Here is an 18,045-nt window from a genome sequence, read left to right on the forward strand (position 1 = left end):
AATGGTAGGCATATCATCAACAATATAACAGCGACGATGATGTTCACCACACGAGTGTGCAAATGAAAAGGTGTCTGTTGATTGAAATATGCTTTACAAGAACACACACCATTTTGTTTCCAGCACGTCACCTTTAGATATTATATAATGATAGCCTTGATGAAGTTTTATGCGATGTGATGAATTCAAAATGTTACCATCTAAATTGTGATGAATAGGCTATAATTCTTGGTCGCATAGTTTCATCCATACATTTGTATCTGACTAATGTATCAATTTTGTTTGGATCACAGCCGATATCGCTGTGCCATTATTTCTCTGTACAATACATTCTTACAATATAGCGTCCGTTATTTCCTCAAATATTTGAGAATGTTACATTTGTTACAACTTTAAACGACGTGCGGGATTCCCAATGACTATCTTTCCGGAAATGACGCAATGTTGTTGTTATTCCAGGAAGAGGGGACGGGAAAGCACTGAACTGCGTCAACAATTGTTTTGAACATACATTTGGATTTTCAGCTGCAGTTCAACATGGCAACTGGGTATGTTTGAAGCTTATTATGTGAATTTGTCGATAAGAGAAAGATTACCGAATTCCCTTCCATTTAACTTTAGTTTTCAGAGGTTAACGTACCTCATGAAACTGTGTTGCTAACTGTTAGCAAGCTAGCTAACCTTGTCGACCAGCTGGCATGCTAGCTAGCTGCTCATTCGGGGAGGACGTCGTACTAATCTACATGTTAACTGAAGTAAATATTTTGCTCGGCAAAGTATTCATTTATTTGGTAACAAACGTCTCTGTGCTTTAAGGTATACCAACTTGTAAATTGTGTACACAGCCAGATATGATCTCTGTTAATCAAATTAGGCCTCGCCTAGTAGCGTGTAGTTGCCAGTTGATAGTTTCAGCCATTACAGCGAGATATGTCTAGGCCTAACTTATACCTAACGTTAAACATCAAGCTAAGGACTGCGGCGATAGCTGTAGATTATATTGTCTTTTTACAACAAGCTTTACAGTTACTGACTATCAGCTGAGAAAGTGTTTTGACTGTCATAGGCCTAAGTAACGTTACGTCGGACAGAATTTCACCAGCCAAGCCCCAATGTTAAAATCCATCCTGAAACAGAATTCACGTTAATAGCATGGTTAGTTTTTTTGTGTTGATATGTAGGCCTAAATGCCATACCTAGATACAAGAATGCAAAAACTGTGATCTATTATGTAATTAAGAGACATTTTCACTGTATGAGTCATGTGTCACCACCATGACACAAGCCACGGGTAATTTCCAAGGGTATATTTTCTGGGTTGGAACTGTTCATGCTATTGTAAATCAAAGTAAAACAAAGCTCACTTGGGTATACAATTTCAAACAATCGTTTGCGTTTGATTTATCCACAAATCAGTCACCAGTCCACTGTAACTTGAGCAGGTCCAGAAGTTCTCTTAATGGCATCACAAAACAGTGTCTTAGTTCTCTTGGGCCAAACTCACAAACACTGAGATAAAACTTATGAAAGATTTGCAAGAAAAAAGGATATTCACAAGAAGCTTCTGATGGGGAATTATTATTTTCGTATGATCATGTCATTTTTCTTAACTTCATTTTTACTTAAGAACTATTATACTTGAGAAATTGTGGGATTATTTACTAATTACGTCATCTCTCATAGGACTGCAATTTTATTTCCATTAAGTAAACTCTTCATTCCTGACCATACTGGGCTGTTTCATTATGTTTCATTACAACTGTTTTACCTAGATAATAATAGGACAACTACTTGGTATTTCTCAAACTTGATCATAATTATATAACTCTAGCTACAATGTTTTATGAAAACTTTCAATTAGTATCTATTAGGCTACTTTTCAAATAATAGGGAGGATAAATTGTAAGCCTTGCCTCTTTCAGTCCATTGACTAAAACAAATGTGTGGTTATCCTTAAGTTACAAAAGGAGAAACATCAGAACTTCTTTGAGGAATTCTTAGTTGGGAGATAGATTGATAGAATTGAAAGAACATACAGACTTTTTTTATTTTTATTTTTTTAAGTCATTTTTGCTTTTATTTGATGGCACACAGTGCAGAGTGTCAGGAAAGTTCCTAGGCCAGATTCAAACCCAGTATGTGGTGTTCACATGGCACGTGCCTTAGCCAACCTAACCACCTCGATGCCCATGAACGTACTTGTCATGACTGTCAGCTTTTCATAACTTCTTTCTTTGGGCAGAAGTTTTGAAAAAAAAAAATAGAGATTTTTTTCCTATTAAAGATTTTGTGAATCCAACTCCAGGATACTAGCTTTTGGGAAAGAGTTGTTCCTGTTGACAAGTGTTGGGTAATGTGTCAAAAAGCACTAGAAACTAGAAAATGCATTAGAATGTTACATTTGCATTCAACAAGTAGAGTGACAGTTCTCTGTGTTTTGTAGAGCTTTCTCATATCACCTTGTGAAATTAAGGCCATATCAGGTTTCGGCATGTTAGGAACTTGCCACAACAAGCTTCGTTCACTGCACATGTGCACAGAGACAAGAAATTCTTGCTCATCATGTGTTTGCAAAGTCTGGGAAGGCTATATGAATGTATTGCAAGAAAATCGGTGTCAGATAGTGAAACATTTGAATGTACTGATTGACCATTAACAGTATTATTGGCAAAAATATCAATAATAGAAAGATCAGAGACATGGTCTCTAATATAGACATGTAAAACTTCTATTAATGTGTGCAAGGTCTTAAATCCAAATGTGAATTTTCTGTCTTTTTTTAATTTAAATTGAATTTTAATGCTATTATGTACATAATAATTTCAAAACAGTTGATGCAAATGCTCAATCGCCATGGAAGTAAAACTTGGACAGTAAGTTTGTATAGCTTTACTTTTACTCTATGTTTTGATTTCAAAGTAACTTTAGCCACTGAGCAAGCCTTTCCCCTTAAGGAAAGTCAGACCTTCACACCTTCACTTGAATGTTGCTGTTCAGGTCTCAAAATCTCAGATATATGATTGAATAGTGATTATATTCACTGTCTGAGACTTCACTGATGTCTTCTGGTTGCCGTGCTGCGCATGACAGTTTTTGGGAGATTGGCCTTTCGGTCAGCTTACCTGTTAAGTGATGAGAACATTGACACCAAAACCATCCTTGGATCCCCAGTAGATTGTTTGCTATGGTACTCTGTGCTGACACTTTAGCATGCACTATGTTGAGTGATGGCATGCGACTAGCATTCCCCTGACATATGACACTGGCACACAGCACAGGGTCAAGGAGAACACAGTTTGCAGAGCAGAGAAAATGGTGGACTTGGAAATGGAAATAAAGATTTCCTCCAAGGCTTTGCATCGGTTGTGTTTGGTCTCAAGATGCAAGTAAATGGAAATTTATGCATGACAGTGTGTGACATCTTTAGGCATTTTGGGACAGGTAGAGAGCTAGCTAGACTACCGTCATATTGCAGTCTCGCTGTCCAGATTGCAGTGTTTGGTCAAGCATTTATATCGCATGACTGCATCATAAAGAATGGTAATTAAATTGTTTCTGTGGCTAGTTTCGTTTCTAATATTTCTTTGTTCTCTGCCTCTGTAGCCAGTGCTGAGTGATTTATGGCACTGTTCCTGGACAGGACTTTAGTCAGCAACAACATGGACACATCAAACTTTGCCCACGTCATCTTCCAGAATGTGGGGAAGAGCTACCTGCCCCATGCTGCACTGGAGTGTCATTACACCCTCACGCAGTTCATTAAACCACATCAGAAGGACTGGGTTGGCATATTCAAGGTGAGTGACTGTGTTAATGCATTACTATTATTATTTTTCCTTATGTATTACATTGACCAGGACCTACCTTTTAATGATGAATTGTAGATAAATCTTCTAAACCTATCTTGACTGCATTTGCACTATGTAGTAAGGACATCATGACTAACTTAGTGACTGACCTAAAAACCCTGTGAATCTGTGCCAGTGTCCTTTGAGCAGCCATGCCTCAGAATTTCAGCTTGCAGAAGTTGCATTACTGAGATTTTACTAATAAAGGGGTGAACTAGGGATTGATGCATTAGAGAATAAAAAGTAAACCCTGTGTTAGAGATTTTGAGTGCAGCCATTTTCATGCGCATTTGAAAAATGAGCTTGGCAGAGGGAATGGAGCTTTTTGACCCCCATCGCACACTTGAGTGTCCCAGATGGATCTGGTTAGAGGAGCACATTAAATCCAATACAGTGGCAGTAATTGATTTTAGCCTCCTCTGTAGTGAATGGTGGGGGTGGAGGGCAGCATACGGCCTCAGGCTGCTGTAGACCAGCAGTCTTGTTACTTCACAGCGACCTGGATCTGATGAGATGGAAACTGGGATCAAATAAGACCAGATCAAAACAATTCCAACTAATTGTTCTATCTGATTGTGTTGCATTCTGCCTGAACATGCTTGCACTGTTCGCATATGGCTTTAGGAAGAACATTTGAGAGAAATCTGTTGGGTAGCTTTTGGTGTAGGCTAATAACAGTATTTCCACATATACTGTATATAGCCAAGGCATATGTAAAACTGGTACATAGAGTTTTATTTTGATCACTTTGAGGCTGAATTTTGTGTTTGTTAAGTCAGTTATCATGAATTGCCTGTGGTGGCATATTGTAGTGCCATTCAGCTAGTCAAGTCACATTGTTGCATTCATGCATAAAATTCTCTGGTAGATCTGAGCTTTAAGTTGTTGAAATCATTAGATGAAGTTAATTTGTATCTGAACAATATAACCTTAAACTGGCTTCATAAATTTAGTGTGTGCTTCCCATGACGTTTTGTTTTGAAGGGGTGAGAGTGAGAAATGAGGTTATGTTAGGCTGCTGGGGGTGGAGCAGGTAATGTCCGGAGGGCGTCGAAATGTACTGTACTCAGCATTCTATTATAGTTGGATGGCATACCACATTGTGTTTTCCCCTCAAGCTAGGCACCAACTGGCAGTATATTTCTTAAACACACACTAATTCCTTGAGCCTCTAAAACACAGAGTTAAGGTGGAAAAGGCTGAGTGCAGGATCATAAATCATGTAAATGTTCCTGGCTGCGCTGACAGACGAGAAGTTTGGTGCCAAGCTCTAGCGTTCGCATGCGAAGAGATACCTGGGTCTGGAGTCAGTTTGCCTGAAGAAGTGCATCAGTTCCAGCACCTTATCACACATTAAGTTGCTATTGGCTCCCAGTGATATGGAGCTGACACGGCCTTTGAGTGTTTGGAGTGTTACCACTTTCTCTAGGCTGTCGATCTATCTGTTGCTCTGCCTGATCTGAAAGTAGGGCATGTTCCAGACATATAGGTTGGGCTAGATGGAGTCACATGGGCTCCAAAATGGTTCAGTTGCCTGAAATGTGACATGTCAACATGATAGTCAGTAAGTTTATTATGAAATTTGTTCCTTTCTTGATAAAAATTTGTTCAATAGAAAGTGAATTATTTTCCAATTTGTTGTCTGATTTATGATCGAACATGTCAACCTAAAATTATTTACAAATCTCCTAATTATACACTGCGACTTGCCAAGACAGACAAACCCCAAAAGGCTGAAGCTATCTATTTTCCTATATATATGTGGGACACAGGTTCTTGTTTGAACATGGACAAAAGCAGCCTTTGGCCCTTTGATGTTGGAACATTTACCATAAGGCGTGATGTGAGCTGTTCTAGGCTTCGTGGAGGAATGTTGTTGGGACAGGTTGTCAGAGTGGCCTAGGAGAAGGCAAACACGGCATTATAATTAACTTGTCGCTGAGCACAGCCTCTCCGTGTGATTCATGAACAAACTGCCCATGAATTTATATAGTCTGACTGGCACATAGACAGTATACTACCTGCTGCAGCAACATTGCCATCGGCTTCTGTCAGCTCTCTTGCAGAAGTATGACTAGGTTGGAATGCTGGCGCAACATTATGTTTAAACTTGGCATTAAAAGACAATTTGCTTTGGTAGGCGCTATGATTGTTCACTGACTTTTACTTGTGTAGTTGTTTTGGAGACATTTTGTCTTTCAGATATAATATCTAGCCTATGCTATCGCCTTAGTCACCAGTCCACAAAGATCCAGTAAAGAACTATGTGCCTGAAAGTTTTATGCTGTCCTTGCCTCCTAGTTATACACACTGCAGACCCTCTGGTGTAAGTGAAAGAGTTCCTCTCAGAGTTTCTCACCCACTGCCACCTCCGCAGCTCTAATGAGTAGAATGGTGAGGGCTAGCCTTCAGTAATGACACTCACTAACTAGGTGCATGGTTTAATTGCTTCCTGTTCTTTACTGCTGGAGGCTGGAGCTCCACTGGTAACAATTGGGGGTTTTGGAGCACCAGAGCCTTCTATCTCTGGCTCTGATGAACACTCACGTTATTGTAGCTGAAGGCTGTTTGTACACAGGTGAGAAAAGCTGCTCAGATAGTGAAGAAAGTTTGCCTACATCGGAAGCAACATCTGCTGCAACTGTACTAAAACACTACATAACTGAATGAAATATAGTCTCATGAATATTTAAAATAGATTTCGGAAGAAGCGTTGCAATGAGTCATATTTTAAACTGTTTTTTGTGGCAAAAGGCTGATGTAATAGGCCAGTTTGACTGGGCTTGTTTTGGATGCGTGTGTGTGCCTGAGTATGCGCTCACAGAAACCCAGCCAGCTCGATGTGACTCTGATTTTGTTTGACAGTTTTATGGCAGTAGGCTAAAGTTATGGATGTATTTTCTGTACTCCCCCCTCCTCATCAGCCATCAGTTAACAACACATAAAATACATATAATTACATTTTGGTTTTCATTTTGAAGTCGCCTATGTATAAAATTTTCACCTATTTTCCTCTTCCTGTTTGAAGTGAGTTGTAGCTGCGTTTCCACAGTTGGGCTTGTTCATGACAAGGGCCTGGCCACATGCACGTGGTGACCAGGAGTTGGAGCGGTTCGCTGAAATGATCCTTTTTTCTGCTCAGAAATAATGTCAAGTGAAGGGTTGGACTTACCCTGCCATGCCAGCTTAGATTGAAAACCCCTAAATTATCATCATAAACCATTTGTCTGAGATATTTGGAGGAGGCAGTCTCTGGATTTAAGGATCTCCCTGTTAGTTAATCCTCCGTTGTTATTATCCTACATTGATGTGGTGAGAGTGTTGGGTTGAATGGATCCCGCACACTGTCTTACAGGTAGGTTGGAGCACAGCGAGGGACTATTACACATTCTTGTGGTCGCCTCTCCCTGAGAACTACGTGGAAGGCACCGCGGTCAACAGAGCTGTGGTGTTTCAGGGTAAGATCATACAATATTTTTATATAACTTTGACACCTTTTCATAACCACATGTCTGAGGACTGTTAAAACTTTAATACCCAAATCAGTGGACACAGTTAAATTAGAAGCTGTACCAAGAGATCTTTGGTCGGGTGTTAACAGTGCCATGTCAGTTTTTTTATTATTTTATGGTGTGCTGCTTTATTATATTGCACACAGTGTAAAGTGACAGGAAAGGGCGAGAGAGAGACATGGGACAATGCTTGTTAGATTCAAACCCACATCAAAAATATGTAATATGTGCCCCAGCTCACTGAGCCACTATAACACAACAGTTTCTGCACTTATTTCAGATAATAACTTTGGGATAAGTTAGAAGTTAAAAAGAAGCTCATGTGTTTGCACCCAGACCAATCGGACTCATTCTTCCGCAGGATATTATGTGCCCAATGACGACGGCGAGTTCTACCAGTTCTGCTATGTGACTCACAAAGGGGAGATCCGGGGGGCCAGCACGCCATTCCAGTTTCGTGCCAACAGCCCTTCAGAGGATGAGCTGCTGACTGTGGAGGATGAATGCAATTCTGACATCCTGGTAGTCACCACCAAGGCTGGCTTCCTGGAGGTAGAGTGTGCCTCAGCGCTACCAATGTCCATGTTCTCAAATCTTAATTGTTTGGCTGTCACATCCAGCTCTGCTAATTGGGTCTCTGTTTGAGCTCATATTAGGTTGACAGACATAATGACACAGTTGTAAACATTGTTATTTGGACGTGGTCAGTGAAGTAATTATTACGTCTACGTCAGTGAAGTAATTATTAAGTGATAAGCCATAACGGCTCAAACTATTTCTCTTCCTATGCAGCAAAAGATGGAAGAAGCCCAGAGAGAGAAAGAAGAGCTGGTCAAAAACATGGCCCTGTTCCAGCAAGAGAAGGAGCAGCTGGAAGCGGAGAAGGAAAGCCTACAGAAGGAGTGTGAGCAGGAGAAGGAGACCTGCGCCCAGCTGAGGAGAGAGAACCAAGTAAGCTGAGGATAGATAGAGTCAAGGAAGGAGAGGAAAAGGAAACATTAAACAGGGTTTTAGCCTTGTAACATGCACTTGTGTGTTCTGTAAAGTGTAAAGCAAAAAGTCAACAAACATCTATAACCCCCCCCCCCAAAAAAAACCAAAAACCAAAAACAAAAAAACAGGGTTTTAGATGGCCACGTTTGTTCTAAAACTCAGAAATTTGGTGAAATTTTGTTTATAGTGTAGTAGCACAGAGAAATTATATTTGCCAATTTATGTGATTGAGTTTGTACACACAATAGCTCACCAACAAGAGGCTCTTGTCTAGTTGTTGTAGTTTTTCTGAGGCCAGTTTCACATTTGGCCTTGTAGTCTCTTAGCACCCCCTAGCGTGAGCCTACAGTATATTAATATCCATTCACAGAGCTATCCAAACTCTCTATCCACCAAAAGAATAAATCAGACTCTGACAGACACGAATGTCTGTATTATCAAAGTTGTTATTTCGTTTTTTATAGCATAACATTATGTGTATCTTAAAAGCAGTGTCAGTGATAATTCATACAGCTGTCACATGCTGTGAATCTACTGGTTTTTAAAACAGTTTTGAAATGAAAACATGATTACAGATTTTGCGGCTGTTAATTTTATGGCTATACTTTTATATGATTTTTTTATGTGGTGCGAATAAAAAGATTCCAAAATTCTGCCTATAAACATACTGTAAAAAAAATCCATTACCCTTTGCTTTGTTGCTGCCACGACACTAAACTAAAAGTCCAAACTAGAAGTCTGAAAACTCTGGATTGAGAATTGTTGTTCATTTGTGTTCAGAATTGCATCTCAACAAGCATAAACTTTTTATTTTGTGTAGGTGTGTTTTCCACAAACTTAGAGCCAAAGGCTGAGAAGGCTTTTACAAGGAAACTAGCATTATTGGCCGTGTCAGTTGTTAAATCCAGGAAGTCCTTGCATTGGTCCTGGCACAAACTGGAGGAAATAATTGTGATCATTCTGAGAGCTTAACAAATAATATGGTTCTAACAGCAACAGATAATAATAGCAATTGCAATACTAGTATACACAATACTCTGTTGTCAAAAGTGCATTAGAGTAAGGCATTGATTATTTTGTGGATAAATATACTCATTTGTACTCAGGTTGGATTGACGCACATTACCAGAAAAAAGTGTCTACAGCATCCTTTTTGAACTGTTCTTTATTCCTGTGTCTTCACCCAGTGACTCTCAGCGGTCTGTTATTTTCTCCCAGGATGTGCAGAGTTCCTCCCAGGCCCTGCAAGAGGAGAGGGAGGAAGTAAAGAGGAGGCTGGAGGAGGCCACAGCCAGGGTCTTGCAGCTCGAGGAGGACCTGATTGGAGTCACCCAGAAAGGCCTGCAGAAAGAAACTGAGCTAGACAGGTGAGTTCAGGACAGAGAGGGATGGTGGTAGATTCATTGCCACTGGTTGTTTTTTAACCCGGTTACTCAAATAACCTGGCTTTGGTTCACTGTGTATAAACATCATAACTCGGTCAGAATAACCTGTATACTCATATTGTGAGAAACTTGGTTAAGATGCCCTTCTTACCCCGATTTTTAAAGGGGTTACAGTGGCATGTTAACACCTTACCCCTTTCACTAGGTTTTTGCCATTTGTGCAAACTCTGACTCACAGAGGATTATGGGTACATTTTGATGTCAACTTTAATATCAGGTCTGGAGTGTCATGAAGATGACACACTCACCATTATTTCCCCATATTTCCCCCGTATTAAAAGTAACTTACTATTTCTCAGTCAAATAGGGAGGCGGTAGCTGGCTGCTCCACCTTTTCATACTTTTTTTGCTGTGGGTGGGAAACCACAGATGGACAGGAATATTCTGTAAATCGGCTTATTCAACAGGAATACTCAATCACAGGATATGAAAGGTTCATGCTTAACCTGATTAAGGAGTATGGCCAATAGCCAGGTTACGCCATGCATGTAAACATAGGCACTGTGAGGGCTGATGCAACAGATGACTAACAGCTGTGATGACCTGTTTCTTAGTCTGAAGGATAGAGTGAAGAAAGTTACAGCAGAGAAGGAGGCCCTTGAATCTCATCTGAAGAATGAGAAAGATGAGAAGGAACTCTACAAGGTATGTACTGTGGACCTCTGTAAATTGGCTTTATGTCTTTGCACAAATTCCATCAATATAAATTACATTGCATTCAAGTGTGTCCTGCATGTCACATGAAGATAAATAACAAAATAGGGATGGCAAGGTTCAGGTAGCCAGCAGCTAGATGCTTTCTCACACATCATCGATCTGGAATCAGTCGTGGTAATTCTGTAAATGGGGATTGACAGTGGCTGTATGGACAGATACGTTTAATGACAGCCTCACAATCCGTTAAATATTGCTGTTATATTAGATTCCAAACAATTTGAGGTAGATTTCTTTGTCTTTCTCTCTGTTTCTGTTTTTCACTCTTTACTGCTGTGATAATTGTGCATACTTTTGCCCAAATATTTAGTCTAAACAGGGCATGACTTATTCTGTCCTCTTCTGGTCTGTCTGGTGTTTGTGTTTCTTTGTTGTGGTGGGCACTGCTCAGGAACTGGGAGTGGCACATGCTGTCGCCACGGAAACGGAGCCAAAAACCCATACCTAATTTAACTTGTACCATCACAGTGGGGCTGTAGCAAGAGGGAAACTTTATGGCCTATCTCAATCTCTGTTTTGTAATTAAAGTCATGCAACATTTATTTTAATAGTCATATGCTGCCGGTACATGATCGTGATTGGTGCTGTATAAATGAGGCAAAAACCTATGAGCCTATGTTTTATAACTGTGTGTGTGTGTGTGTTGTGTGTGTGTGTGTGTGTGTGGACACCAGATTCACCTGAAGAACCGGGAGCTGGAGAACACTAAGCTGAGTGCGGAGCTGCAGATGCTGAAGTCTGTGGATGTGAACAAAGAAAACACAATCGCCCAGTTTAAAGAGGAGGTGGGACGCCTGCAGGCCTGCCTCACTGAGAAGGAGAAACAGCACAGAGAGATCCTGGCCAAAGTGTCCCCCTTGGTACAAAGTTTTTTGTTTTAAAGCCCCTTTGATCAGTGCTTACATATCCTGCTTTTAATTTTAATAATAATAACAATAATAAATTGCAGGCCTTGCTGAAATGGAGAACTTTCAGTCCAAATGAGCCAACCATTTCAAGAGTTCTTGGCACCATAGCACAAAATCCCAATCTGTTCCTTCATATTCCCCTTTCTTCATGTGTGTCTCTGGCAGGGAGATATGAAAGCCCTGAAGGAGCAGTTGCGGCAGAAGGAAGAGCAGCTCCAGGCCAACCAGCAGCAGTCCTCCATGTTGGCGGCTGAGCTGAGGGACGCCTCCAGCGCCCGTGACCGCAGCATGTCCGACCTGTACCGCATGAGGCTGGAGGCCGATGCCCTGCGCCAGGCCAAGGCTGAAGCTCAGACCCAGTGCCTCCGCCTGGAGCGCCTGGTGGAGCAGATGAAGGCAGAGGCCAAGCAGGAAGCAGTAAGGACAAGAATCAGTCAGCCTATCAGGCTTTATTGATTGAATTAACTCTATATGTAACATTATTACACACTTATATCAGCTTTTACCTTGCACTCTATGAGACACTTGAACCAAAATCATGTCAGAATTAGCACCCTAAATCATTGTAGAGCCTTTATCACAGACGTTTTGATGCTAGAGTTTCTGTAATTTTGTCCATGCCCATGCAGTAACTGACTATTAGCCATGGAGATAAGAGTACAGGGTTTTTTGCAGGTGGCCCATTGTTGTGTTTGGTGTCTTAACTGTTCTGCCCATAATGCTTTGTGTCAGCAGGCCAAGGCTGAGGAAGAAGCTGCTGCAGACCCAGCCATTTTAGCAGAGCTGCAGAGAGAGGTGGAGGACCTGAAACTCCGCCTGCACATGGCTGCCGAACACTACAAGGAGAAGTACAAGGAATGTCAGCGACTGCAAAGACAAGTGATTAAGCTCTCTGAACAGCAGGGGGTATGTCTCACCAGATACCTGCCAACACCCCCATCACCTCCCCAAAAAACACACACAGCAAGTAAAACCCTCCTTGGACTGACACCCCCTATCTGACAAATTTGTTACAAATCAAATCAGCTTCCCCTAACAGTAGGTCTACCCGTCACATCGCGCTGAATGTCCCCAAAGTTAAAACCTCCCTTGGCCACTCCTCATTCCAGTTTGCTGCTTCCAGTGACAGGAATGATTTGCAAAAGTTTCTGAAATTGGGCAATTTGATCTCTCGCAGCCTTCAAGGACTCTATCACAGACATTTATAGGCACACTACTGTTTCTCAGTAAAGTATCAGTGGTTCTGTATGCTTTGTGGCATGTTTTAATTGCTTTTAGTGGTGTCCTTGTTGTTGATGTTGATGTTTTTTGTTATACTGTTTGCTGTCTCCATGTGTGGCCGTCTAGCTTATGCCCATGCTTATGTCTGTGGCTTTTTTTTTCGTCCCCTTTCCCTAGTTCCTGTAATTGTAAATAAGGATTTGTTTTCAATTGACTTGCCTGGTTAGATAAAGTAAAATAAATAAAGTAAGTTGGTTATTAATACTCAGTTAATTTGAATTTTCTCCGGTCTGTAGGAGCAGAAGAGAAGCTCAGCAGCAGAGGCCATAACAGTCCCTGTATCAGTGAGTCCAGACACATCTGTGCCAGGTACCTGTATATCTAAGTATGCCAAATTGTCACTTATGCTATGATGAATTGCCTTTAGGGCTGCAGTGATTAGTCAACATCATTTGAATTTGTATTTGCATATTAATGATCACCAGGTTGTGGCGAGACCAAACCCCGAGTGCACTTATGAGAATTCCAAAACCTGCAGCATTCAAAGTATAGAATTACTATAAAGAGAAAGCAATGATGTGGGGCTTTTTTGTAAATGTGCAAATCTAAAAGAACTGCTATGCACAACCTCCTGAAAAAAATACCAGTTGTACAATTTAATGCATGTGACGGTGCAGGTAAATGGCAAGTGTTATTCATGCTAGGCTGGCCTGCTGGCCAAGCTAGCTGGTTAGCTTGCTATTATTGTGTGGCAATAATCCTTGGTCAAATTTCTGTTCTCAGCCACATTTTTGAAAAAGTTGTTTTCAGTCTATTTCAATTTCAATATATAATATAAAAATAAGTTGTTACTTTTGTTATCATCCCCTTTAAATACCAGTTTAAAATTGAACTATCCAAAAACTATGATTATCCTCTCAATTGACAACTAGCTTAAATGAGAAGCGGTAGAAGAGTTAACTTGGGTGAAATAATTCTCTCTACTTGAATTTTATTGAGCAAAAGGATGAAGGTAAAAGAGGATGTAATTGGCAAATTTGGTAATGTCACAGAAAAGGAATTTAACAACTAGTGTTTAACAACTATAATTTAACAACTATATTACTGCTCTCAGGGACTAATAGGTAATGATATTTTTTAAATGAACACACTGGTAGTGCTAGTGTAGGTTTTCCAGCAGTGTAAATTCTTAGGCGGCTGCCTTGTGTTTCCCAGTTCGCCTTGGAAATCAACTCTTTGGCCATTGCAGGTATGCTACAATTGTTGAGTAGGTCTATCCACTGGAAAGTAGTAGAAAGGTTTTATATTGTAAATTAGCCATTTAGACTACTTAGTTATTTAATCACTAAAATAATAAACAGATGAATCGATAACAAAGTAACGTTAGTTATAGCCCTGGTTGCCTCGCCTCAGCAAACCGTCTGACTTGCCCTCCTCATCTTCAAAGGGAGCCCAGGTTCTGCTGACCCCATGCTTGAAGCCTTCATCCAGGAGAAACTCAAAGGCATCAGCAGAGAGGCATCTGACAGGAATGACAAGTACAAGAAATGCAAGCAGCTGCTGATGGTAAGAAACTCTTATTTTTTGCATCCTGTTAATATCGTTCAAGTATCCCCAAATCTTGTGGAAGATGGCATATGTTCTGTCTCCGTTGTACTGTAGAGGGATCTCAGATGAAAACAGGGTGACATTACTAAGACAGGGTTGGTTGATATTGTGTGACCGTTCTTTAGGAGGAGAAGGAGCGTAGCTGCATGTTTGCTGATGAGCTGGCAAAGATGGAGGTGAAATTGAAGGAGCAACTGAAGACTAATGAGAACGTAAAGCTGCAGCTGGCAGCAGAGGAGGACCGCTACAAGGTTGGTACAGGCTGGAGACAGTTCAGAGCACAGTCACATGGGACTCGGCTGCCAACCATGTTCTGTTGTTTCTACCAAGCGGAGCTGTGTGTGGACAGTTCATACGAGAAGTCTGTGTTGTTTTTTACCACTGTGTATGGCTGGTCTAGCTCAGGGAACCAGCCTTTGATGCTATCTCTCCAGTTGAGCGCAGTCCCTCTCTGACAGTGTTGTTTATGAGCAGGCCTGCTCAGAGAGGACGTTTTACTGCTGTTTATGTCAGGCTCTGGAGACAAGAGAAGCTTGGCTCTGAGGAGTCCTCTCTAGTTGCCTGGCTAATGCTGTAGTTGGCTTAGGTCAGGGGGATATTTGTTCAGTGTCTCGCAGGAATTCAAACAGGTTGTTTTGCTTTGAGCTCTACTGTACATAAATCAGTCCTCAGCAAAGGGAAGCCTTTTATGGCTATGATCAATTAATGTCACGCATCAGAGTCTCTGAGTATTTTAATTAAGCATTTTTCAATCAGCTGCACATGCTGTCAGATATTTTGGAATTGAAAATGTTTCTTAATTCCTATGTTTTTTGTATCTTTTGTTTACTGCAGAGCCAGGTGGCTGAGAAGGGCCGGGAGCTGAAGGAACTTAAGGACACACTAGCACTTCTTCTGAAAGAGAAGGAAAAACTGGAGGGGGTTAGTGACAGCTTTCATTTTCTCCTTTATAGACTTCTTCCACTCTAAAAATTCCCTGAAAACTGCCATTTTCCCTCTCCCAATCTGGTCTGGTTTTAACATGTCTCTAATTGTAGAAGAAAAGTAAATGAGTTCTTATTTTCCATTCCATTACTTTGGACCACAGCAAGGTCCTCACTGACCTAGAATACCGCTTCGAGGTAATGCCGTTACAGCTAAGAGGAGCAGAATGACCCAATTTGAGGTTTAGACTGTAAATTAAATTGGCGCCTGCAACTAACATCAATAAAACACAGCCTCCCGTTCCCTTTGAAAACGAGAGGAGTTTCTTTTTTAATGAAGACGCTAATTAAACTGTTTGTGTGAGTGAGAGAAAAAGCAAAGAATTCACAGTTCAGGAGTTGCTATGTGATTGTAAGGAGGGATGTATTGTTTGCCTGGAAAGACTGGAAGGCATAGGGAGATACAGATTCAGAACACAGGCTTAGGTATTATATTGGCGTTCATTGGAGGTTCTTGTATATACACAATCAAAGGAACCAAAAATTTGCCCCAATGGTCTTTGTTATCGTAAAAATTGTTTATGCCTGAAATTCTGTTGTTGCGTCCCCCAGGAGCTGCAGAAGGGCAGCAGCAGGAAGGGGGATCAGGTGGCCAGTGAGAAAACCAGCCTGGAGAGCATCCAGTCCAGCGTGCCTGTATTCCTGCAGTACCCTGTCCCTTACACCCAGGATGCCCCCACCCCCCTGCTCGTCTCTCAGAGCCCCACCGAGCTGCATTTTGGGAACCCTTACTCCATCTCAGACTCAAAAGGTTGATCTCCTTTCTGACAGTAACACATAATCTGTTTCATTTTACAAATTCTACTTTTCACTTTTCTGAGATTACCTGTGAATCACCAGTCCTGATCAAAAGGTGTAAAAATTGCACAAATGTTTGAATTTCATTTACAGTAGTTGTGTGTCTGAATTTCCTCCCTGCAGATGAGGCAGAGGAGGAGTTCTCCGATGACCAGCTGCTCAGGCTGCCCCCTGTGGGCCCACCCTCCTGGGACAGCAACGTGGTCTGTATCCAGCCCACCCGCAACCACAGCCGGCCTGATGGCCACGAAGAGTCCGAGGAACAGCAAAACAACAACAACGTAAGTCTCACCTCCATGCGCAATGAACAGTTAATAATAAATACTAGACTGCTTTTTCACCCTCGGATCAACGGCAGCTCTTTGCGCCAACAGTAGATTGCTTTTGATTGGTTGTAAATGCCGTTTTACCTTCCTTTTTCAGGGCAATACCAATGAACAGCCTGCAGCAACTGAAACCCACAGCCCATACGTGAATGATGGACAAACTGCCTTTTGCTTTGATCCCAGGTAACACACCCTCACATGCCCCCAACCCCCATAAATGCCATCCAGGTTCTAAGTTTGTTGCACCCTACAGTTTCGCAACCTGTGCATTGTAACATGTGTAAAGTGTTTGTTCTGCTGCACAGCCCCCTTTTGTTGGTATTAGTAGCCCAGCAGGCCACCCACGTCGCCTCAGACAGATGCTCTTTATTAGCCTGTGCTCCTGGTTTGCCAACATCATCACTTGACTGCTTATTAACATGAGCTTTCTCTCCCTGCCTTTCTCTATCCCCACCTCTTCTGCTGTCCTGTTGTGTCTCCCCCATGTGCAGCATGGACATGAAACGATGTCCGCTGTGTGAGGTCATCTTCCCACCTAACTATGACCAGAGCAAGTTTGAGGAGCATGTGGAGAGCCACTGGAAAATCTGCCCCATGTGCAGCGAGCAGTTCCCGCTGGACTGCGACCAGAAGATCTTTGAGAATCACGTGCTCACGCACTTCGATGGCCATCCGCTCAACTTCGACTAGACAAACGGATGAGGAGAGTCAACACATCCGGTCCGCCTACTTCCTGTCACCACTGAAATTAATCACTCTACACTCTTTTCCGCATGTAATGGTGTGAAGATCCACTCTTTAGGACTGTTATTGACTTTCGCTTTGTTACTTCAACTTAGAGAAATACTTCAAAGTGGTGTGACATTTTAATCTAATTCAATGTAAATCCCAGGGCTACTGAATCTATTTGCAATTAGAACGTTTTTATAGGTGAGAGAATTCCCTTCATTTGGATTTGAAAAATATTTTAGGGGGATGAGACTGTTCTACGTGTGTACTGACTTCTATTTGACTCGACTCTCACAGATCTGTGAGAATACTAGATGAAACAAATCAGGGAAAGAGGCAACAAGTGTTTACCAAACATACATTTGAACCCATCCAACCAAATGCTTCCCCCTTAAACATCATCATACAAGTCAGGTGTTCATTCTTTTTAGAAAGCAGCCTTGGTGCACTATATGCAGTCAGGGAGAAATAATTTCCTGTGATTACATCAAGACATTATTATATATTGTCAAATCATCTATTTTAGAATAATTAAAGCCAATGATGTTGTGAAAGCCTTGATAATTTGTGTATGATAAAGAGATTTTTCTTATGTTAGGTTTCCTCCGTTTTTTTGTTGTTGTTTTTTTCATTATTTAATTGAGTTATTGTGTCTGGCTAAAGAACCATTGTATCATCAGCTAATCAATGCATGCTGGGCTTCTGTTAGATTTCCTTCTTTCATTCTCATTTACAATATTAAGTTATTTCATTCATAGAAGCGTTTCATTTGTTAAGTGAGTTCCATGTATCAATATGAACTAATAAAGTCTGTTTGAAACTGATTTGTTAACGAACAGTATATGGAGTCAAAACAATGACACAAACCGTTAGGCACACATCAGAGGAACTTTTATTCTAAATGTAATAAAAGTTTACATGAAGCAGCTTTATTTTGAAGAAATACAGTACATCACCATT

At 41.1% G+C, this 18,045-nt stretch overlaps 1 protein-coding gene across 3 annotated transcripts; it reads left to right on the top strand.

Moving 5' to 3' along the window:
* Nucleotides 1-452: 452 nt before the first annotated feature.
* Nucleotides 453-17,909, top strand: tax1bp1b (Tax1 (human T-cell leukemia virus type I) binding protein 1b). Of its 3 annotated transcripts, none has more exons than XM_071516086.1 (18): nucleotides 453-548; nucleotides 3,604-3,797; nucleotides 7,204-7,306; nucleotides 7,722-7,912; nucleotides 8,153-8,311; nucleotides 9,572-9,720; nucleotides 10,353-10,443; nucleotides 11,187-11,372; nucleotides 11,586-11,837; nucleotides 12,153-12,326; nucleotides 12,938-13,010; nucleotides 14,089-14,207; nucleotides 14,375-14,500; nucleotides 15,084-15,170; nucleotides 15,785-15,983; nucleotides 16,154-16,311; nucleotides 16,454-16,539; nucleotides 16,848-17,909. In XM_071516086.1, exons 2-18 carry the CDS (start codon nucleotides 3,621-3,623, stop codon nucleotides 17,044-17,046), a joined length of 2,529 nt encoding a protein of 842 aa, XP_071372187.1. In that variant the 5' UTR covers nucleotides 453-548; nucleotides 3,604-3,620; the 3' UTR covers nucleotides 17,047-17,909. The 3 variants fall into 3 exon arrangements, with proteins under 3 accessions (XP_071372187.1, XP_071372190.1, XP_071372188.1); XM_071516089.1 differs by having other exon boundaries at nucleotides 12,153-12,299; XM_071516087.1 differs by having other exon boundaries at nucleotides 12,156-12,326.
* Nucleotides 17,910-18,045: the final 136 nt, after the last annotated feature.

This window comes from Centroberyx affinis, unplaced genomic scaffold (genome assembly GCF_046629955.1).
Source record: "Centroberyx affinis isolate AG114_WGS23_722 - 3 ecotype Tasmania unplaced genomic scaffold, CSIRO-AGI_Caff_v1 ptg000392l_1, whole genome shotgun sequence".
Classification (NCBI taxonomy): Eukaryota; Metazoa; Chordata; class Actinopteri; order Beryciformes; family Berycidae; genus Centroberyx; species Centroberyx affinis.